This window comes from Nycticebus coucang, chromosome 7, assembly GCF_027406575.1.
Source record: "Nycticebus coucang isolate mNycCou1 chromosome 7, mNycCou1.pri, whole genome shotgun sequence".
NCBI classification, from domain to species: domain Eukaryota; kingdom Metazoa; phylum Chordata; class Mammalia; order Primates; family Lorisidae; genus Nycticebus; species Nycticebus coucang.
Window position 1 is genome coordinate 5,772,230 of NC_069786.1, and position 23,987 is coordinate 5,796,216.

General features: G+C 44.3%; 1 protein-coding gene across 1 annotated transcript; it reads left to right on the forward strand.

Moving 5' to 3' along the window:
- TDRP (testis development related protein) lies at positions 1 to 23,987 on the forward strand. The gene is made up of 3 exons (XM_053597042.1): positions 1 to 388; positions 19,866 to 19,969; positions 22,513 to 23,987. Exons 1-3 carry the CDS (start codon positions 287 to 289, stop codon positions 22,856 to 22,858), a joined length of 552 nt encoding a protein of 183 aa, XP_053453017.1. The 5' UTR covers positions 1 to 286; the 3' UTR covers positions 22,859 to 23,987.

A 23,987-nucleotide genomic window follows, 5' to 3' on the forward strand; every position in this document is an offset into this window, starting at 1 on the left:
GCTCCGTGAGGCTGAACCCGGAGAGCGGGTGGCCGGGGCTAGGGCGGTGTCCTGCAGGGCCCGGAGGGGGCGGGGACCACGCTGGGAGAAGAGGCGCGGGGGCGCGGCCCTGTTGTTGGGGACCGGTGGGGCGGTGCGGGCGGGGTCGGGGAGGGGAGAAGGCGGGTCCGGGAGGGAGGGGCGCCCTGCTCCCGCCCCCGCCCCGACCGGCCCTGCCCGGCCCACGGTGCCGGTGCCCTGCAGGAGCCGCGGGCCGAGCGCCGGACGGCGAGGCGGGGCGCGGAGCATGTGGAAGCTGAGCCGGAGCCGGGTGCTGCTGGACGAGCCCCTGGAGGAGGAGGACGGCCTGCCGGGGGGCCCGCCGCCCGCAGCCCCCACCCCGGGGCAGGTGAGGAGGCGCGCAGGTGGGGGGCGCGCAGGTGGACCGGGCGGGTACACGGGGGCGCGCAGGCCGGGGCCGAGTCAGGGTGCGCAGGTGGGCTGGAGACCTCGTAGGTCCGGGCGGCGTTCGTGAGGATCCGAGTGCAGAGTCAGAACTTGCCCCGAGGCTTGTCCGGGGTTCCACTGTGGCTGGTGTCGGCCCCCTAGTTAGTAGACAGGAAAGCCGGCGTCCTGGCGGGGTGCGGGGGTTCACGGGCGGCTGTCCCCGAGGACACTGCGGGCCGGCGGCGCTGCCCTGAGCGTCCCCCGGAGCGGGGCTCGCGGCCTGCGAGACGTGGCAGGGCAGGTTCCCAGCAGGTGTTCCAGGCCCGGCCGGCGCAGGCCTGAATCATCCGCAGACCAAGATGTGCCTGGTGACCACAGCGAAATGGTCAAGGGGGCTGAATATTTGTTTGCCTAAACAATATTTCCTGTCTTAAACCTTTGATTTTCTGGGGGAAAGGCAGGAGTCCTTTATACAGAAAATTGAAGGAACTTTGGCCAGCAAGTGCAGAGATATGTTTGGTATGTCTAGAATTTTTTAATTAAAAAGGATCCCAGGTGGATCCTGTGTGCGTTACATATGCTAACTCATTCTACACCCTGCCTTTTACCCCAATGCAGTATTTCTCATGTGGCAACGAAATTTAGGTCAGAAATCCAGCTTTTTTCTTAAACGAGGGTCATAAAATTTATTTTCGTGTGAAATATTTGGCAATTTTCTCCTGCTACTCTTAAGCTATGCAAAAGCGAATGATCTCTCTCTCTCTCTCTTTGGAGAGATTGTTCTTATCCGATTGGAGCAAAAATAATTTCTTAGGTAATGAAGTTGTTTCATTTCTTACAGGAGTTAAATTCAGTTCCTCTGTCACAGAAGTGGGATTAAGAATTATTTTACACTTACCTTCAGTATTTAAAAGGGTTAATTTCTGAACTTGTCTTTGAGAAATTACTTTCTGATAGTATTAGTGCTTAGCTGCCTTTCCTTTTTAAATGCCAAAATACCCTGGTTACCTTTCTTAGCAAGTTTTTTCTTAATATAATGATGGATTTATATGTGGTTAAAGGGTTGAGTGAAGGAGCTGTAAATAATGTTGGTCAAAAGTGAACAAAATCATTGCGTATGGATGAACTCTTGGAAATTTGAAATTGAGCCTTCCTGTGTTGTTTCTATTTCTTCTAATAAATACTAAAAACCCCTTTTTTTCTCTTAAGTTTTTTTTTTTTTTTTTTTTTTGTAGAGACAGAGTCTCACTTTATGGCCCTCGGTAGAGTGCTGTGGCCTCACACAGCTCACAGCAACCTCCAACTCCTGGGCTGAAGCGATTCTCTTGCCTCAGCCTCCCGTGTAGCTGGGACTACAGGAGCCTGCCACAGCGCCCGGCTATTTTTTGGTTGCAGTTTGGCCGGGCCGGGTTTGAACCCGCCACCCTCGGTATATGGGGCCGGCGCCCTACCGACTGAGCCACAGGCGCCGCCCTCTCCTAAGTTTTTATTTTGCAGTTTTTTTTTTTGTCTGTTTGTTTTTGTTTTTTTGGCCAGGGTCGGGTTTGAACCTGCCACCTCTGGTATATGGGGCCAGCGCCCTACTCCTTTGAGCCGCAGGCACCGCCCTTAAGTTTTTATTTTGAAAAAATTTCTGATGTACAGAACTGTAGGAAGACAGATTGACACCCCCATGTCTGCCATCTAGATTCCATTATCGGCAACAAATTTAAGGCTCTTTGCCTGATCATCTATTTATACAATTGTCATCTATACCCTTTCTGTGTGTGCTCAAAACAAAAAAACTTTTTTAAATAGATTTTTTAGGTACCCAGCAAATTTCAAGGGAAAGTGGCAAGTGCAGAGAATTCCCATATGCCCACCCATTATACCCCCTCCTCTCACCCACTACCAGTCAGCGTCCCCTTCCTGCATTTGTCACAGTCTGTGGACCTGTGTTGACACAGTATCACCCAGAATCCATACTTTACATTAAGGTTCACTCTTCATGGTTTACATGGTTTGTACAAATACATAATGACTGGTATCCGTCACTTTCACTGCTCTAAAAACTCTCCATGCTCCACCTGTTCTACTGTTTCCGTAGTTTTGTTATTTCCAGAATGTCATAGACTTGGAATCACAGAGTTTGTCTCTTTCAGATTGGCTATTTTCACTTAATAACGCACTAAGTGCACTTAACATGCATTTAAGTTTCTTCCATGTCTTTTCATGGGTTGAGAGCCGTTTCCTTTGAGCACTGAGTGTTATTCCATTGTCTGACATACCACAGTTTATACATTCACCTGTTGAAGGGCATCTTGGTTGCCTCCAAGTTTTTGGCAACTGTGAATAAAACTTGCTGTAAACATCTTTGGGCAGGTTTATGTGTGGACATAGGTTTTCAACTCATTTGGGTAAGTCCCAAGGAGCACAACTGCTGGATCATATGGTAAAGGTGTGTTTTGTTTTCCCAAGTGGATGTACCATTTTTGCATTCCCAGCAGCAGAGAGGGAGAGTTCCTGCTGCTCCACATCCTTGCCAGCGTTTGGTGTTGTCAGTGTCTGGATTCTGTTCATTCTAATAGGAGTGTAGTGGTGGTGGTGCTGCCCAACATGCATGGAAGCCAATACCATGGCACCTGCCTTTGAGAAAAGAAAAGCTTTATGGCAAGTCAACCAGGAGGGAGACAGGAGCTAGGAAGTAATACTCACATCTTTCTCTAAGCTGGAGACTGGGTTGGCTTTTATAAGCATAGGGTAATGAGGTGTCATTTGATTGGATCTTGCAATGGAGTGATGCTGGGAGCCACCTTCAGATTGGACCATGCCACAGGGTGACACAGGGCTCACTCTGATTGGATCCTGGATCCTGCCTTGCTGTGCCACTTCCTAATTCAGTCCTGGCTTCTGGGGCTGAGCACTGTAGGCAGGTCCCCAGGCTCAACCTGGGGGCCCTTGGTGAAGGTTGGGCTGGATTGCGGCGGTGCTTACAGGGTGGTGCTCAGAGTGTCCCCTTGTCTTGCTTTCATTTTCTTGATGACACGGGATGTGAAGCAACTTACGTTCTTGTCATCTGTATGTCTTGTTTGGTTCAGTATCTGTTCAGCTCTTTTGTTACATTTTTTAATTAGGTCGTTTGATTCCTTACTGTTGAGGGGTTTTTTATTATTAAATCATAGCTGTGTACATTAATGCGATCATGGGGCACCATACACTGGTTTTACAGACCGTTTGACACATTTTCACCACACTGGTTAACATGTTGGTTACTGTTGAGTTTTAAGGGTTTGTATATTTTGGACACCAGTCCTTATACCTATATGTTTTACAAAGATTTTCTCCCAGTCTGTAGCTTTTCATTCTTTGCACAGTGTCTTTCACAGAACAGAAGTTGTTAATTTTAATGAAGTCTAGCTTATAAATTATTTTTTTCCTAGATTGTATCTTTGGTGTTGTATCTAAAAAGTCATTGCCAAACCCACCATCATCTAGGCTTTATCCTGTGTTAGCAACTAGTATTGAGTTTTGACGGTAGTTTTCATGTTACTTTATTAAGAGTATCTATAGTTTAATGTGTTCTTTGCTAGGGAAAAATGTTGTTAATTATGACAGGTTAGTCATACTCTAAATTTAGTTAATTTCTTCTGGAGGACGGATCTTTATCTCAAAGCTAACTTCTCTTAGAATTAACTTTTAAATTCATGAAAAGTCTACCATAAAACTTCTGCCAAGAAAATTTTATTTTAAAGTTGAAAAGTAGGGATTAATATACAAGTAGGATTTAATGAGTGTTGGATTTGCTGTCATATGAGAAAGAAATTCTCCATGCTGTGTCATTTTTAGCCTCTCAAGTCCCCCGTTTGTCAGTCAGTCTGGAAGTGAACAGGCGGATTAGGAGTGCCTGCCTGGCTCCAGAAAGGTGTTCACTTCGCAGTTAAGTCCATCCTGTCGTCCACTTCCTTGAATATCAGGTCACACAGCTATAATCTGGTCCTTTAAAACAAGCAAACAAAATAGATAACACAAAACAAACCTTTGTGTTGAAGTTCTACTAAATTTGAAATGTGAGGCCTTCAAAATCATTACTTGGATGTAAGGAACACTTAACTGTTACTAAAATGTTTTAACATTGTAGAAAATAAATTTCTCCGAGGTTTTTCTAAACTATTAGCCTTTTCTAATCCTAAGTACACACTTATTTTGTATTAAAATATAACAGTGAGCTTTACAAGGAGAATTGTTCACTGACATCACTTAACAAGGAGATGCAGGTTTTAATGAGTCTCATGTTTACTTACTTAATAAAAAGATATTTTGATGCAAATATCTGTGGATATCAGATGTTAGGTCTTCCCTTCTTCCACTTTGCCAGTGTGAAGCATGTTGAACTCTTGCGTGTGTTTAAAAGCACGTGTTTGCTACTCCTGCCATGTTTTTCACTTTGATTTGTTCCTGTGTCCCAGAGAGCACATCCCCTTCAGCCCTGCCAGTGGAAAAAACCCATCTTCAAGGGTGTGTGGTGTCAAATGCTATCAAATGGCTATACCGGAATTTCTTTATCTGACCTCTTCTGATGTACCTTGAGGCTACCAGGCCACTTTTCTTAACCTTTGCCCCTCAAAGATTTATGCAAATAGTGGAGAAGGGAGCACAGAGGTGCTTTCCACAGTTCAGAGGGTTTTTTTGGTTGCCTCTGAACTGGATTGCACAGGAATTTAGCTGGCTTTAAACTAATGGATTTACAAACGCACGCCAGGGAAATTTTGACAATATTTTCATGTTAAAAAATTTAAAAGGTTTAGAAACATTTTCTATAGGCATTGCAAAGAAAAAAAAAAAGGAATCAAGGACTGTTTGGGGTGTTTTTAAATCAGACTTTGAAGAATGGAATAACCAAGTATCACTCCCCCTCGGTTTATATCACACAGAATCATTATTTTGTGGTGCTGTGGGGGGTTCTGTGGATGTGTGCATCAGTGCTGTTTGGGAAGAAAAGAGTGGAATGAACCGGAGAGTCGATGGTTGGTTTGCTCCCCAGCGCCTGGGGGTGGTTGGAAGGATGACAGGTTGGATTGCACAACACTTCAGGACAGAATGCCCCTTGGTGATTCCATCCTGTCCCCTCCCTACCTCTATAGCTTTACTGTTTTCCATTCTCGAAAAATAAATGCAATTATGCACCTTCTCTAATCCAGGAACTAAGTGCTGTAAAGGCTTTTCCACCTGGCTCTTCCTACTCAGCCAAAAGTTGTAGACCTTTCCTTATCAATAGATCAAATGATCTTTCTGTATCAGCACATAAAGGGCTTCCTTTTTCTCGTGTATTTGTGTGTATTTAAATGTTGTGTAGTTGTTTTAGTTCATTCAGGCTAGATAACAAAAATACTACAAATTAAACAACAAACATTTGTTTCTCACAGTTCTGGAGGCTGGAAGTGGGTTTACAGATGACACCTTCCCCTTGTTAGGGCACTAATCCCAACCTGAGGGCCCCACTCTCATGACCTTGTCTCACCTGATCACCTCCCTGATCCACACCTGCAGACACTATCACCTTGGGGGTTAGGGCTTCACCATCCGAACTTTGGGGATACATTCAGTCCGTAGCAACAGTGTTTTCTTACATGGATATATGGATTTCTTTTAACTAGTCTCCCTGGGATGACCTTCAGGAAATGATTTCTAAAGTCTCGTTCTATTACAGACACACAGCGTAAGTTCTTTCACAGATCTGAGGATAAATTTCTGGATCTCCCAAATGGATCTCCCAAGTCCCAGGGGACAGGCAGCTGTGGTTTTGATGGGTACCTCAGGTTGCTCTCCTAAAGAGGTTGTACTGGTTTGCATTCCAACCAGCCACACAGGAAAATGCCAGTATAGTATGTTGCAGCATGTTAGCAAAACATAGATTTTATGGGGGAAGTGGTACCTTAGTATGGTTTAAATTTGTTTTCTCATGGATGATATTAAATATCTTTTTCTATACTTACAGGCCTAAGCAAAGACTTCTAAAAACATTCCTGACACTTTTATTAGCATGTCATGAAACATATGGAACTGTAGCCCAGATGGCACTATTCCCATGAAAGCAGTCTGGCAGTTCAGTTTTGGACCTTGGTTTCTGGTGGCCTTGGCTCAGTCCATGCCCCCCTGTCCCTTGTCACCACATGACCTTGTGCAAGCCCCTTCCCCTTGCCAACCTTTAATTTTGCTTTTTGACTGTAAAATTGAAACTAGGAGAGCTGGTGCTGGTGTTTATTGGGGTCTGTGCTCAAGCACAACTTAGAGGCCCTTGATACAGGTTGGTGCCACCATTGGCTATGTGAAGAAACCAGTTACAACAGTAGGTGATTTTGGAAAGGTCATACAGCTACGAGGAGGTGACTGGCACCTGGACCAAACCTCCGTGAGGGCTTCTCCTTCAGCATGCCTCACCAACCTGGCAGAAGTCCTGCCTGTGTTAATCCCCCACTCTTGACATCTGAGTGGTTGACCTGTGTTTAGGAAGAGCCCCTGCCCTGACGTCTGCTCCTTGTCTCTTTCTGTCCATGGATCCCTCTGCTGCTTGGCTGTAAACTGTGGCTCACTTTGCTGTCCTGGGAGTACAACTAGATTTGTCTCCCCTATTGGGGTAATCTTGAATAAAGTCTTCCTTTTTTTTTTTTAATAATGTCAGAAAAACATTTTCTTTAACAATGGTAGAATGTTGTAGAAGTATTAGAATTTCACAGTATTAGAAGAAAAAAAACAATTTTATTATGAGTGAGCATTTAACTAGGATATGAACATATCGCAGACAAAGATTATAAAGGTGAAGAAATCTTACTCCTTTGTAGAGATATGGCCTGTCACATTCTTGTTCTCAAGGTACAATTGCTAAATCTGTCCTGTCATCAACAGGAGATGGAGCTTGAACATGGAGTCAGCTGGCAGCTGGAGTGAGGCCCATCTCCTCCCAGGAAGGGAGGATTTGGGGCATTCTTTTCCATTTTCAGTAGTTGTGAGACTGGGCAGAGACTAATTTGGTATCTGACCTTACAGGAATCATAATCAAACCCTGGAGGTCTGTGTCTGTAACAGCATATGTAAACCAGGCCACCCTGCCTCTTAGGGGTAAAATGGAAAAATGGAAAGTAAATGAAGCCATCCCTCGCGAGCCCTTAATATTTTTCTCTGACAAACTGACACACTAAGAGAAGAGGAAGTAGATCTTACTAAATAATGGTAATAATGAATACTTTTTCCTAACTTATGATTAGGCTTCCTTTTATCCCCCCACAAGGGTCTTTGGTGACACTCTAGCACACTCTGTTCCCAAGTGGGTGAGCAGGGAGTGGGTGCAGCAGAGCGGATAGGTGCCGGGAGTGGGGGAAGGTGACTCCAGACATCAGGACAGACGCGTTCTGGCTAATGATGCTAATGATGCTCTGCACTCTGCGCCCCTGACAGAAAGCACTTTCCCCTCTCGTGAGCCGTCTAATCTAGACTGTAAGCTCTGCTAGAGAAGGCCTATATTTGCCTGTTGTTGCATCCCCCTGGCCACTTGCTGGTACCCACAAGGACCAGTGAAAGGAACGGACTAGACTGGGGGGTCCTCGGGAGCCACCACTGCCTGCCATAGATGCGTCATCACTCTGCAGGCATGAGGAGAGGAAAGGCAGAAGTCGGGGAAGGACCTGTACGTCTGGAAGATGGACACTCACTCTCCCTCCTCAGAAGGTCCGATCCGTTTCTAGACACTAAGTTGTTTTTTGGTAAACAAATACTATTTCATAGGGTTAGTGTCACTGGACACTCCCAGGAGCCGAGTCAGACACTCAGTGTGCAGAAGCACTTCAGTCACATCTAAGTGCTTTGCGAGGAAGGGAGGAGGGACGCTCACCCTCCCCTGACAGAGGCTGGATGCTTCTGCTGGTGCAGTAAGTAGTACTTCTGTGCTTTGAAAATGTATCGCAAACATTTTCTAGTAGCCACATTAGAGAGTAAAAAAAAGTTTTAATGCATTTCAATTTGATTTTTTCTTTTTTTTTGCAGTTTTTTTATTTTGGCCGGGACTGGGTTTGAACCCACTACCTCCGGTATAGGGGCCGGCGCTCTACTCCTTGAGCCACAGGCACCGCCCTTAGTTTGATATATTTAAAATAATATATCAATATGTAGTCAATTTAAAATGAATGAGATCCTTTGCATTTTTTTCCCATAGTCTTTGGAATCTGTGTTTTACATTTATCCACTTGGCTCAATTTGCTGTATTGTCACCAGGAATACTTAATCAGTGTTTATATTTTATAAAATTTACAGTTGAAAAAGTAGATTGCTTTATCTATGTTGTTCCAAACATACTTAAAAGTTTTCCAATAACTGAAATTGAGTATTTGTTTTTGAAGTTGAAATTGAAATAATTAAAACATCAGTCCCACTAGCCCCAATTCAGGTCCTCAATAGCTATTTTTAGTTACTACCACTGAATTGGAAAGCACAGCCCTAGAATGCTCTCCCAGCTTTAAGATCAGCTCATCACAGAGGGTTTGTGGGTTTTTCTACTTGCCTGGGCCTGTAGAATCTCTCAAGGAATTAGCTAGGTAAATTCCAAGGTTCTCTGCTATGTCAGGATAGAAGGATTAGGGCTTAAGTATCTGTCCCGTACAATGTTCACTTATAAATGCTAATATTAAATATTTATGTTGAAATTGTTATTCCTGAGGGTTTATAACCCTAGTTGATAAGATTTACTTTCATTGGTTCTTGCTAGAGCATAAGTATCTAAAAGTTGCTCTTCTAATTGTGAGATTGGAGACAGACTGAGGGTCCCGTCACTGATCCTGGGGCCAGCGCAGCACCTCCGGGGGTTTCCTGTTGTTTCAGAGTGAACCCAGATTCAGACTAGGAGCAGCCTCGGACTTCCGTGAACCCTGTTCCTTCCTGTCTACCCAGGCAGGCAGCCCTTTGTTCACTTTTCTGTCTCGCTGCTGTGCATAACCAGATAAATCACAATTTCTGCGCTGGGAGTCCCATGGGGGCTGCTGCCAGGGAGGACAGCCTGTCCTCACCTCTGTTTGTATAGGAAGGGGGAGGGGACCCACAAGCTGGGGGTTTAGCTGCTTCCAAAGCCCAGGACAGAGAATGAGTGTGTCAGAACCTGTGCATTGGGAAGAGGGGGATCTGGGTTTGCCCCTGTACTTTTCAAGGTATTAATAAATGTTTATCCAATAAAGAAAACCATGATTTAGCTGTTTAATTTCATAGATAAAAGCATAGCAGTCTGTACAAAAGTGTTATTATAACTAGGTGGCAGATACTGATTGGTTATCGTTCTTGAAAGATTCCTTGAATCCTTTTACGTTGGCTTGCTACTGTATACAGAAAGTGGAAAGTTTTTACTCAGTAGACAGGCTTTTTTTGTTTTTGCCATTTTTTTTTTTTTTTAGTAAATGGGCGCCTCTTGGTTTGGAGGATATAACCCTAGATGTGGTACTGGTACCAGCACAGGCCAGGCACTGGGGCACGTGCTACACATCTGTGCCTGAGAATAAGGTACAGTTACTCTGCAGTACTCACAGGCAGCGTGTTTGCAAATTCACCTGCTTGCTAACATTCTTCTGTAATCCCCGAATCATTGCCCACCGTGCCTTCTGAGTTTCATCCACACTCCTCCCAGCTGAGGCCAAAGCACGTGACCTCTGGCCTTTCTGCTGCAGCTGCTGCTGTGAAGAGCTGTCCTCTTCCTGCTGCGTCCAGTGCCCTTACTGTTTGTGACCCTGTAAACACCCTCGAGAACCTGGTTCTCCACTTCAGCAGAGCTCATGGTCCAGTTGATCCTGACTAGAATAGTGGGGTAACACAGTGTTGGAGAAGTCTCTAATAGGAAGCAGGTCTGGGTTCCAGCAGAGTCACTCATCCTGTGACCTGCAGCAAGTAAAGTAAATTCTCCCCTCTCTCCTGATTACCTGTTTAAGTGAGGAACAAGAGGTCTAAGGGAGCTGGCAATGAAGGTTTTAGGCTTGGTGGCACAACTGCTCGATGCTGCAGTTGCAGAGGGAAAGCAGCCTCAATGTAAATGAATGGGCGTGGCTACATTCCCATAAAACTTTATTTACAAACACAGGCCATTATTTGTGGACCTTTAATTTAGATTACGTGATCTTTGAAATCTAACTCTAAGGCAATTTAATCCATTAAAATCTAATGAATCAGAATTCGTGTTACAGAATTTTTTGTGATACTGAATTTTTTGTGATGTAAGGTAGAAATAGGAAGTCTTCATTACTAAACTCAAAAATAAATAGCATTGCCACGAAGCTCATTTATACGTATTACTCCCGGAAAGAAAAAAGTGGATGTTTGTGGCTCTAAGTGTTTCACATAGATTGTCTTACTCAGTCCTTTATCCCATTCTATGAAGATATTAATAGCAATGGTATAGTCAAAGAGAAGACGTGGAGAGCAGTCTGGGATCATACACAAAACCTTCATCCTATCAGAGCACAGAGGCTGAAGGATCAGGACCGTGTCCTTATAGACAGTAAGAACTGTGTGATGGTAACACCTTCCTCTGTGGCCCATGGGTGCTAACAGGTACCCTTCTGAGTGACACTGCTGATTTCCCCAGGTTTTCCTTGCGTCTGTGGCTGTCCGCACGAGACCACAGTGCTCTGTGGAGTCTGACCGCTGCAGAGGGGCACCCCTCACACCTCCCTGCACGCGTCTTGCTCTTCTCCTTCCCCCCCACGTGGGTCAGTGGACGCAGTGGACCACCGTTCACCCTGTAATGATCCATACGTGTCAGAAGGAGGGAATACAGGAGCCTGGGTTCTTGACTTTTTTGAACACTCCACTGCTCTCTTAGACTTGGGAGAAAAAGACATACGTACCCTATCTTTTGTTTTCTGTTCCGTTACAGTAGCAAACTCTGTCATCGCCAATAAACTTTATTACACAGCAAGCTCAGTGGCCTCGCATTTGTCCTGATTCTGTTTGACATCTCTCCTCCTGTCCCAATTCTGAAACTTTAAGATATCTGGAGTAATTCAGTGTTTCCCTGTAGTTACCTGCACCGCTTTTTGTATCTTCTTTGCTAAGTATTTGGCTATGGCTAATACTCAGCTTGTTGATTGAAGATGATTAAGAATGATTTATTTTTAATTTGGGATTAATATGAGGGTACATATGATTAGGTTACCTTGTTTGCATTTTCCTTGTTGCAGTTGAGTCCTTCACCCGGGAGGTATGCCATATACCCCTACATTGTACCCAGTAGGTGGGGACTCACCGCCCCCCTTCTCCCCCTTTCTTGAACTTAATTGTTTTTCTCTCCTGTGGGCTTGTAGTTGTTCATCTACTAGTTTTAACATAGTATTGAGTACACGAGATACTTGTTTTTCCATTCTTGTGATACTTTATTTAGGAGAATTATTCTCCAAATCCAACCAGGTAAATACAAAGATGTGAAGTCCCCATGCTTTTTTACAGCTGATGTGTCTTCCGTGGGATAACTTATACTACAGTTGGTCAATCCATTCATGTGTTGATGGGTTCTTGGGTTGTTTCCACATCTTTGTGATTATGAATTGAGCTGCTATAAATAGTTGGGTGCAAATGTCCTTAGGGTAAAATGATGTTTTTTCCTTCTGTGTGGATACCTAATAATGGGATTTGAGGATCAAATGGAAAGTCTACTTTGAGATCTTTGAGGTTTCTCCATACTTCTTCCAAAAGGCTGTGCTAGTTTGCAGTCCACCAACAATGCACGAAGGTTTCTTTCTCTCCAGCCACACCAGCACCTGCAGCTTTGGGACTCCGTGATGTGGGTTTTTCTCACTGGGGTTGGGTGATGTCTTAGAGTGTTTTTGGTTTGCATTTCTCTGATTAGGGATAAGGAGCATTGTTTCATGTGTATGTTGGCCATCTGTCCTCTTGCCAAAAGATTTATGTCTCTTGCCCAATGATTAATAGGGTTGTTTGCTCTTTTCTTGTTGATTTGCTTGAGTTAATTGAGAATTATTTAAAACAAGATTGTCTTATTGTGATGATTTTTAATAAATAAGTGAGGGTTTTTTTTCTTTTTCCTGAAGTATAACTTAGAAATTTTGTTTGATGTGGCAAGAAGGTATGTCAAGAAATTTTATAGGGAAAAGACAATGTGTAACTGTGATGATTAAGGATGATATTCTTACACCTTTGCATTTTTGTCATAGAAAAATGTGTACCTATGTGTGTGTGAGTGTGTTTTTCTGTCACCAGCCAATTCTTAATCAAACTGAGTGTCCTACAATTTAATTCGGTTCTAACACTCACTACCCAGAATTAGTACAGCCCTCACAGATTAAGGACTGAGTCCCATGAGACTGCTCCTGCTACAGGTGCCAGATCCAAATGAGGGCCAAGTTTTCCATATTTCTCCTGTGTCTCTCCACATGACAGAGGTGACAGCCGCATGATGGCAAGAGTAGAAAGCCTCAGACCTCGTCCGCCACGGATGCAGTCCACAAAGCCCGTGTGAAAACTACAAAAACCACTTAAAAAATCACAGTAGCCTAGGTAAGCCCAAAGCTGGTAACAGCTGCACTGAAATGGGTCTTCCACTCCTGCTAGCCTCCCACCAAGCTGGCAGGGCTCAGCCTGATTAAGGCCACAACCAGCTTGAGCACCTCCACTGGAAGGGAAAGAGAAGACTGGAAGTGAAGCCCTATGTTCTGGCTTGGGGGAAGGAAGTGACTGATGGCCTGGTTTCTGTCTCCCCCAACTCAGAGCACCGCCAGCTCCATGGCTTTTTTTGGCACCAGAGAGCCAGCGTTGCCCCAGACCGAGGGTGAACTTTCCAGTCTTCCCCTTGCCCAAGGGTTAAGCCATAAGCTTTGTGCTCTCTCCTGGTTGTGCTGAGCTGGAGGTAAAGAATAACTGGATTGAAAAATGCTCTGTGGGGTTCAAAGAATAAGCAAATTCAATAGATCATTTGAAAGTATCAAGTCAGAGGAACAAAACAAAGGAAGCAAAGTGAGGATAACCAAAGAAACTTACACTATGTCATTGAGTGAACCAGTACACAGGTTATGGAAGGAGAAGGAGAGAAGGGAGCAGAGAGCTTCCATGAAAACTAGTGATGCGAAACATCCCCAGGGTGAAGAAGGAAGTGGACGTCCAGATTCAAGACGCTTACAGGACCCCAGCGATGATGAAACCCAAGCCCACACCGAGACAGAGGATAATCACATTGTCGAAAGTCAAATATTAAGAGACCAGTTTGAAAGCAGCAAAAGTGACTTATCACATAACAGGGAGTTCCCATAAGATTATCAGCAGATTTCCCAGGAGAAACCTTACTATACAAAGGGAATGAGATGATACAGCTAATGTGCTGTGAGAAAAAAAAGAAGAAACTGGCCAGCAGCCAAGAAAACTGTAGCTGGCAAACTGTCCTTCAAAACTGAAGAATAAAAACTTTCCCAGATAGGCTCAGTGCCCGTTGCTCAGTGGGTAGGGTGCCAGCCACATGCACCAGGGCTGGTGGGTTCAAACCTGCCTGGGCTGCTGACCAACAATGACAACAACAACAAAAATAGCTGGACATTGTGGCAGGTGCCTATAGTCCCAGCTACTTGGGAGGCTGAGGCAAGAGAATCACTTAAGCCCAAGAGTTTGAGCTGTGATGCCACGGCACTCTACCAAGGGCAACCTAGACTCTATATCAAAAAACAAAACAAACAAAAAAAAAACTTTCCAAGATAAACAAAAGCTGAGGAAGTCCATCATCACTAGACTTGCGTCAGTAAAGAAGTGCTAAAGGGAGTCTTTGCAGTTGACATTAAAGGATGCTAGACAGCAATACCAAAGTATACAAAAGGCTCGGCACCCATTGCTCAAGCCTGCTAAACAACAACAACTACAACAAAAACATAGCCGGGCATTGCGGCGGGCACCTGTAGTCCTAGCTACTTGGGAGGGTGAGGCAGGAGAATCGCTTAAGCCCAAGAGTTTGAGGTTGCTGTGAGCTGTGACATCATGGCACTCTACCCAGGGTGACATAGTGAGACTCTGTCTGAAAAAAAGAAAAAAGAAGTATACAAAAATAAAAACTCTGGTAAAGTGAAACATAGGAGCGAATACAGATTCCTTTAGTACTATTATATAATAGTGGTGAGCAAACCTCTTTTCTCATGTAGAATTTAAAAGATAATAGCATAAAATCTCTAAGTAGAAAACTATGTTGATGGATATAAATGTTAAATATATGTCATTTCTGATCGTGATGATAACGTAAAGGGGGAAATGAAAAGAAATAGAGTTTGGGGGGGTTTTGTTTGTTTGGAAGGCGTTGAGGGTACAAAAAAATTAAGATTACCCTGATTGCATTTGTTAGGTGAAGTCCCCTCCAACACTTGTGTCCACTCCCAAGAGCTATGCACTGAGACCTCCCATCCCCCTCCCTCCTCCACTCTCCCCGCTCCCTCATTCCCCTGTGAGAATTATTGATGGGAAGGTGTTTGCCCTTTAGGTCATGATTTCTGCACAGTTAGCCACATGCCTGGGATTTGAAAATAATCACTTTTCTTCTTATTCTCAACCTAAAACCTCAGTGGTGTTGAGTACCTAATCCTGTTGGTTTGTGGCTGTTACAGCCCCTTGCTGCGACTGAACAGCATCCTCACAGACTTTACGGGATGTTTGTGGGAGAGGAAGGATTTTTACGTTGGCTTCTGGCAGCAGGTGAAGTGCATGTCTGAAATATTCCCAGGCAGCTTCCTTCCCGCATTCGGCAGTTCGGATTTTGGTTGGCAAAAGTAATGGATTGTGTTCTTTCGCCGTGAATGCTTTCTCCAGTTTCATAAAAAGAGAAATTTTAAGCATCTTCAATATTGTGAATAACAGTAGTCATCCGTTTAAAAGCTCCCTCCTACTCCTGAGTTTTACAGGACTCATAATGTGCCTGTTATTAAAGCTGACTTGGCACTTACTGGCATGGTAAGGATCCTACAGAACAGTTAATGCACTTACTGAATTAATCCTTTTCCATACTTTATAAACCTTTGAACAAAAGAATATTTGTACCCAAGAAGGCATAGCCAGGCTGTTTTAGGTCAGTAGATCTGTCTGCTAAGTAGGCAGTGTTTATTGCTTTTGATTTTGGAATATATTAGTAATTTCAAGCGTATTATGTTTGTTTTATCAGGCATACAAAATTATGTGATGAACATAATGCATATTCATGAATATTAAGCCATCATTTATAAAAGATTAACTTTTATTTCAGCAAAACACCCTGTTAAAACATTTAGTACAGGGCGGCGCCTGTGGCTCAGTCAGTAAGGCGCCGGCCCCATATACCGAGGGTGGTGGGTTCAAACCCGGGCCCCGGCTGAACTGCAACAAAAAAATAGCTGGGCGTTGTGGCGGGCACCTGTAGTCCCAGCTACTCGGGAGGCTGAGGCAAGAGAATCGCTTAAGCCCAGGAGTTGGAGGTTGCTGTGAGCTGTGTGAGGCCACAGCACTCTACCGAGGGCCATAAAGTGAGACTCTGTCTCTACAAAAAAAAAAAATACATTTAGTACAGGGAGAAGTTCCCCCAGCCCTTCTCCATGAGTAACAGCCATCACCAGCATGCACGTGGCCAGCTAGTTTTCAAATATATGTTTTAAAAGACATAAGGCAGAAGTTTCCAAATTGGGAAATTCCCACCAAAGTAGCTTAGCGCTCTGAGTGTGGGTTACCTGGGTTCTCAAATGCGTATCAGCAAAGAACAGAGGTCATTTGTCTCGATGTTTTTTTTAATTATTATTATTAAGTCGTTTGTACATAGATCATAAATACATTTATGCCATTATGGGATTCGATGTGTTGATTATTTGTACAAATTGGAGTGCTTCAAAAGCTGTGTCCTCAGGGTCTTCCAGTGCTAGTTTTTGGTGTGTTAGAATTTAAATGCTGTCAAGACCTTTAGTTGGCTGTTCTGAGATAAATGGCAGAGCACAACAAACTCTTGTTAAATTGTATCCTAGTGATTCAGGAATAGAGGGGTCAGTGACTTTTTAATCCTGAAACTAGGAGTTCTAAACTCCTAAAACTAGGTTTTAAATACAGGTTGTTTTAAGGGAGTGCACTAAGTCTGCAGCTGACTCAGAGTTTGTGGCCTAGCCTGGAATCTTTGAACATTATGCAGAGAAAGGGGGGCCTGATGATTCTCCTGAGGAACACTCTGCTACAAGAGAGAGGATGCCCAGATTCGCTGTCTGGAGCCTGACAGGGAAACAGCAGACTTCCCTGTGTGGCCCTTTTTTGAGGCCCCTTCTCCTGCTGTTAAAAGATTTTTTTGTACAGAAATTAACAGGAGGAAAAACAAAACTCTTGAAGGTCACACAGGCAAGTCTGACCAATGAGGGGAGTGGTCACCAGAACCCTGGGTGGATTCCTTTGATAAAGACTCCTTTGTGCCTTCAGGGTCTGGTCCCTGAGGACAAAGGCCCCTGGGCAGGCGGGAGCCCTGGGTCTTCACATTTCCTACTGATACAGTCAAATGGAGGGACCTGCCCAAATACCCAGGAAGGAGGGAATGTGCCAACCCCTATCCTTCTGACCCTTTTAATTTCCATCTACCTTAACTCACAAACCTTTTTTGTGTCTTTAGGAACTCCTGAATGTCTGCTTGTGTTGGCAAACCCAGCTGTGTCTCCTCCTCCTAGCGCCAGCACTCGGCCACCACCATCCCTCTACTGTGTCTGTCACAGGTCACCCTGGCTTGTCAGTGCCTCTCTGAGGAGCTTTTGCACAGGAGCTGGATGGAGAGAATGTTGTTTTGAGAGCAAGTGATGTGAGGCCTCGGCTGCTTCTTGGTGTAATTTAAGGAGTCCTTGTGGTGTTTATTAACACATGCCAACCTGACGGCCCAGGACCAAGCTAAAGGGATGGAGCCCCACCAGACACAGCAGAGCCACCGCAGATGGTGCAGTGTGGTCTGAGGGCAGTGAGGGCACCTCAGGGAGGCAGTAGTGTGTGTCACACTTGTGCACACGTGGCCACACACCTCCCACAAATGTTGCTGCATGGTCAGGTCTCCTTTGACATTTGGTCCCTGCAGCATGTCTGGGCCACCCAAGCCGTCTTTCTGAGTTGGACGTAGGCTCAGGCAGGCCAGGGGTAGGGACAATAAATACCTGCCGTGGCGCCAGACCCACGGTGTGTTCTTGGATGAGCTGGTGAATGTCACAGTGGAATTTTCCCTGCAGCCTGATAGCTCTCATCTGATGAAAGGGCCCAGGGTTTGGTTTCACAGTTTGACCTAGATGCCTAAGCTGGATTATAAAACCAGTTTTCTTCAGAATTACCAGTTTCTCGGTAACTTCAGTGTTTAACCATAAAGTCACTGTGAGTTCTAAAATGTACAATGGTTAGAAAGAAAATTAAGCCTTTTGGCCATGCCTTTGTATTAGTCATAACTGATACCTTTACTTGGCTGTGGCGTGGTGGTCCCCATGTTCCATGGTCCTACAGTGATGGCCATTTCCACGCCCTTCAGAAGAACATGACAGGGGTAGCCTCTGGTGATGCTCAGGGAGGCTCCCAAGCCTTCCCTCACCAAGTCACGTCTCCCAGCCTGTCCTCACAGCCCAAATGCTGGCTAAGCCCTTGTGTGTCTGGATGGTTCTGCAGTTGTGAGGGACTGTGGCAGAGCCATGAGTGTGTGGACCCTGATTCGAGTGTAGCCCATCCACATTCACCTCTCACCTACACCAGGACTTGTGTCAGCTTGCTGGTGACCATGGCGGTGACGGCACTCTCCAGGTGGACTCCCACACTGCACGGCTCCCACACCCAATAGAGATGCATGCCAGGGGTCATCAGCAGCATTCTCCTGATAAGAAACTGGGGTTCCTGGCCTAACCAAGACTTTCTTTTTTTTTTCCTGACCTATGAATTTAAATTCCTTTAGAAGGTATACACTGTTGCCCAATTCCCTTTTTACCTTTGTGTTAACAAAAGCCATTTTTAACCCATTACAAACTTTTTGTGTGGCTTATGTAAATCAGTTTAACCCACAATACACATAAAAATAACCTTTGCTAAAATATTAAAATATGGTGAGATGTGGACTGCAGTGGCGTGCATGGTTACATGGCTCTGAGCTGGCCAGAGCTTTCCCTCCCGGTCTACTTTCTGATAATCCCCCTCACTAGCTGTTCTTCTGAGGGGTGTGGGGTAACGTTTCCTTATCCACCTTACTGAATTGGTGCATCTCACTTAGATGTAGTTTTTCTGGTTCTGATTGTTTGTACCACAAACATACCCTGCCAGTGGTGAAAAGAAAAATTTATATCTGCTTTATTTGGAATTGAACACTTCAAGCCAGAGTTTTATATGTGAGGAAAAACAGGAGACGATGCAAATGACACTAGATCTTGGTCTTAAACCTGAAGTTTTGTTTTTAACATTTTAAGATTACAAATTATGACATTAAGTTGGAAGGACGGTGGTACTTGGGAGAGTTTAACTTGGTCAGATAAGGTTTGTTCTATAATCCACAGAGATGAGGTTTGGGGGTCCAGCTGTGCTAGGCAGAGTTCTCCAGATCCAGACCCCATTCTGTGCAAGGGACATAGGTCTCGGCCTCAGGCGCCCAGCACGGGCCTGGATGCTTCCCTCTCCAACTCCAAGAACTCTGAGAAATTACAGACCTTAATTTTCTTTCCAGCATTTTATAGGTTTTTCTTCATGGGACATGAAGCACTTCACCTTGTATCTATAGAAGTAGTTAAGACCGTCCATTCACTCTTTCCATGCACATTCACTGTGTACTTTATTTCTAGGAATTTTTGCTGTCTCATTTTACTCTTATATTTAGGTTTTTCCTCTTCAGGGATATCTGTTTGAAGATCCTTAACTAGAAACTATTTTTTTTGCATCTTATTCCTGATCATTTCAATGGAAATACTGGATAGTAATTTAGGTCTCAATAATTCTTTCATTACGATATAAGAAATGGAATCTCAGGGAAATGACCTGCTAGGGTATTTGATGGCACGTGGAGGAAGTAACACTTAAAGAGCAGTGACAACAGATTAAAGGAAGGATTTGGGAGAATCCCCTCCTTCTGAGTGACCTCTGGTAAGAATAACCTCTGTAGGGTCAGTCTCCTGCACCTTAGGGAGACTTTGTTCTTAACTTTGATGGGAAGCGTCTGATTATAAGCATCATTATCACAACCTATTTTAGGTAAAATATGGTCACCAACTAGTCTTTTACTAAATTTAGATTCCTGAACAACATTGGTGATCTGATATGACTATAATACATACTATCTGGAGTTATTAGTAGCTAATAGGAGGAAACTGTGTGTAGACACAGAAAGGTAAGATGTCAGCTCTTCCAATTATTTTTTCTAGATTTTAGCTCTGTGATTATTGGAGTAGAAAACTGACATCCGTTGGTTCATGGTATCAGGTTTGACATTTTTCTTAACCTTCTTTTAGGTTCAGGGAGCAAGTTTCCGAGGTTGGAAAGAAGTGACTTCTCTGTTTAATAAAGATGACCAGCAGCGTCTACTGGAAAGTTGTGAATCTCCCAAGTCCAGAGGGTGAGTTAGGAAGAGAATGAATTCCTTAAGGGGTGGAGTGGAGATGGAGATCATGACATGAACAGTTTTCCTTGGAAGCTGCTGTGGCATGTCGAGGGCCCTGCCCTCCTCCCCGGCTGTCCCCATGGAATGTGTGGCCGCCGGGCTATGTGACATCCCCACTGGGGAACTCATCCCTCTGACGAATCAAATGAGTTGTATTTTTTAATGATCTGGAGACAAAGAAACTTTACTTTTTGTAAGAGGTCATAAGGATAACTATAAGCTTGTTGAAAAGTTATGCAAAAGTGGAAAAGAACTTAGAATTATACATTGAACTTATTAGCCTTAAAGCCATCAGTAGCCATGCTTAAGATTTTTTGTAGTTTTAGGAAATGAGAAGCACTGTTAAAAATGCAAAGAATTGGCCAGACACGATGGCTCACGCCTATAATCCTAGCATTCTGAGAGGCTGACATGGGCAAACTGCTTGAGCTCAGGAGCTCAAGACGAGCCTGAAAAACAGCGAGACCCTGTCTCTACTAAAAATAGAAAAATTAGCTGGGAATAGTGGCAGGTGCCTGTTGTCTCAGCTATTTGGGAGGCTAAGGCAAGAGGTTCACTTGAGCCCAAGAGTTTGAGGTTGCTGTGAGCTATGACACCCCAGCACTCCACCCAGGGTGACAGAGACTCTGCCTCAAAAAAAAAAAAAAGAAAATGCAAAGGATTGGTAAGTAAACTATAAGGGATTTTAGAAAATTAAATAGATTTAAACTGACGTTGCTGTTACTTTGTGATATATACAGTAGACCCTCCATAGCTGACGGCCTCCTTGAGTTGACCTAATTTTCATAGAACAGACATACACCACATTAGGTATCAGTGCAACGGGCCCAGTTCCCTATGGTGCCCACCTCCATCTGTTGACCAGTTTGTTACAGTCTCTTGGGTGGTTAGTTCACAGAGGTTCCACTGTATTTCCAAAGTTTAAAAAGTTTTTTAAGTTGAAAATATAAATTCGGTGACTACCTAGTGGCATTACCAATGGCTTATTTACTCAGTGATATGAAGTCACTGGATTCAAAGATGACTCTTCATGAGCCCGCAGGTAAAGAGTTGGCTTCTGTCTGAGGCCCGTGGGTCCTGCCTGCTGTTCTCATTTCTGTGCACTGGTGGCAGACCCACTGCCCTCCTTGCCCTGCCTGCCACACCAGCCATTCTGTGTCTGTAAAGGACGATGTGAACAGGGCCCCTGGCTGTCAGGGGAGCTGCTGCTACGTTAGTGTCTGGACACTGGTGTCCCTAGAGATGTTCCCAGGCAAAGCCCCCAGCAGGCACGGAAGGCTCTGACTCGCACCACACCTGGCTTTGCTATTTTGAGGTCAGTCCTTAGTATGCCTTGGACTCCTCTTCCTTTTTGTGGTAGTCAGTGCTCTGAATTCTTATTTTTGTTGAGCAAATTACCTACTAAATTCTTCAGACTAGCTTACTATATGGTGGGGTTTTTTGTTTGTTTTGTTTTCCACACAAAAGGTCTCAGATATTTACTAGTGAAGAATACCAGCTTGTTAGTGAAGAGCATATAGACAAAGAGGAAACTCACTTTCCCAGGGAAGTGCGGCCAGCTGCCCAGCCGATGCCATCTTCAGCTTGGACAGGGCAGGATGACAGTGACCTTGACCCAGCATGAGTGTGCGCCATCTCACATGCGGCTCCTCATGGACCCAGCTGGGTTCTTCTCCCATGTCTCCTCTTTGAGTTGTACCTGATTTTATTACCAGTTTTCATTCAAATCCACTGGGGAATGGGACGATTTCCTTTTTGTTTCCTGGCCAGAAACTGCTTGATTCTGAAAGTCTTGTAAGAGGTCATGGTGACAAAGAGGACTGATCACACGTACCACAATGGAGTAGAGCTATGGTGGAGGGGTTTCTTGTTTGTTTGTTTGTATGTTTTTTGAGACAGTCTCATTCTGTTGCCCAGCCTGGAGTGCCGTGGCATCAGCCTAACTCACAGTAACTCCTGGGCTCAAGTGATCCTTCTGTCTCAGCCTCCTGAGTAGCTGGGAATACAGGCATCTGCCACAATGCCTGGCTAATTTTTTTCTGTTTTTTTAGAAAGCAGGTCTTGCTCTTGATCAGGCTGGTCTCAAACTCCTGAGCTCAAGAGGTCCACCTGCCTTGGCCTCCCTGAGTGTAAGGATCACAGGTGCGAGCCAGTGTGCCTGGCCCTAGCTTGCTATTTGATAAATGGAATAGTTGTCCCTCCTTAGGTTGGTCTGCTCAGACACTGAAGCACTTCCCTCAGGTCGCCTGGACAAGGTCTCCTTCATGTAACACTTTTATCTCTTGTCTGAGAACTAGTTCTTTGCTGACATGCTGCCAAGTGGTAGCTTAAAATGTGGTTTTTACATGCTTCATTGACAACATGCGTGACTAATTTTCCTTATCAATTTTAATATTTAAAATTTACAGATTTTTGTTGGCTTTCTAGATAATTTAAATTTTTTTTTTAATGACTAAGATTGTTGGCTCACCAACACTTCACTCTTTCATCTCCTGCAGAACTAGTGTAAGATTAAAGGAAGAACTGAAGACAGAGAAGAAATCCGGATTTTGGGACAATTTGGTTTTAAAACAGAATATACAGTCTAAAAAACCAGATGAGATTGAAGGTTGGGAGCCTCCAAAACTTGCTCTTGAAGACGTTTCAGCTGACTTGGAGGATGCCTCGGGTAGCCACTCATCTCGGCCTGGCTGGGAGGAGGGTACCAAGGGCTCGACCAAGTACAGCAGCCTGGCTGATGCCACAGCCAGCTCCAGGTGGAGCCTGCGCTCAGCCGGGCGGCTGGTGAGCCTCCGCTGGCAGAGCAGAGGGCGCCTGGCAGACGGCCCAGAGGAGGTGGAGTGAGCGGAGCCAGCCAGTGGGGCACTTGTGCGAGTTGGCTGCGCGGTGGTGGTGTTTTCTTAGTGTATGTTAAGTTGTTGAGTTTGTCCCATATGAAGCAGTACAGGCCCTCTACTTTTTGCCTGATTTCCTATTTCTGTCTCGTTGGCTGGTGAGCTCACACACACACTGACTTAATGGTGAGAGCCTGGCACACATACTCGCCACAGACCACGTTCTGCAGAAATTAGAGATGTGGATTTTTTATGCTGTCCTGTAAGATAACAGTAATGATTTGCAGTTTGCCACAAAGCTGTCCAGCGCCCTCAGCCGTAATTCTGTCTGCCGGCCGCCCTGCTTTTCTCTTGCATGTAGCACACATGTTCCACCCGGGACACAGACCTGTCAGTCATGCGATTCTCTTCTTTTGCCAGAAAATTATAGTCCAGGAGGTAAGGTGCGTCTTCCAAAGTTTATATCATTTAACTTGGCAAATTAAACCTTTTTTGTATTGAATTTAAAAATATCTAAACAAATGCTGAAAAGCCAAAGGTTATATCTGAGCATAAAATGTCAGTATCTTAAAATGCTTGAGGGATGAATGGCCTCTTGCGGGGACAGTGGCTATTAGGGGAGATTTCATTTTTACTTATCCTAAACTTTTAAATATTGATCATTTTCTTTAAAAAATTTACTCTTTTTGGTTATAGATTAGAGAAACGTGGGTAATTTTTTGTCACTTGATAATCTTGTTTGGAAAACATTAACTTGCTCATCGCAGAGTTAAAACTATCCTTAAAATTCTGAAGTGCCTCTTCTCTATGTACCCACGTGTTTGGTTTTTCAAGCGAGATACTTACTGTGACTGACATTATATCCGTAAGAAGTTGTGTTTCCCACAAGAAAAGCTTAAACTGCTGATTTGAGAGCACTTCTTGCTTTTTCTGCTCCTCAGATTGATCCTATACCCGGTCAGATGTACCAGTCAGGTCTCTGTGGCAGGGTGGCTTTTATCAGCAAGTGATACAAACATCTACCTTAGGTAAAAGTGGTTTCAAAGAAAAGATGTATTTTTCTTTGTTTTGGTTAAAAATAAAACAAAAACCTTTGGTTACACCGTGCATTCCCCTCATGTAAAAAAAATACCCTCCCC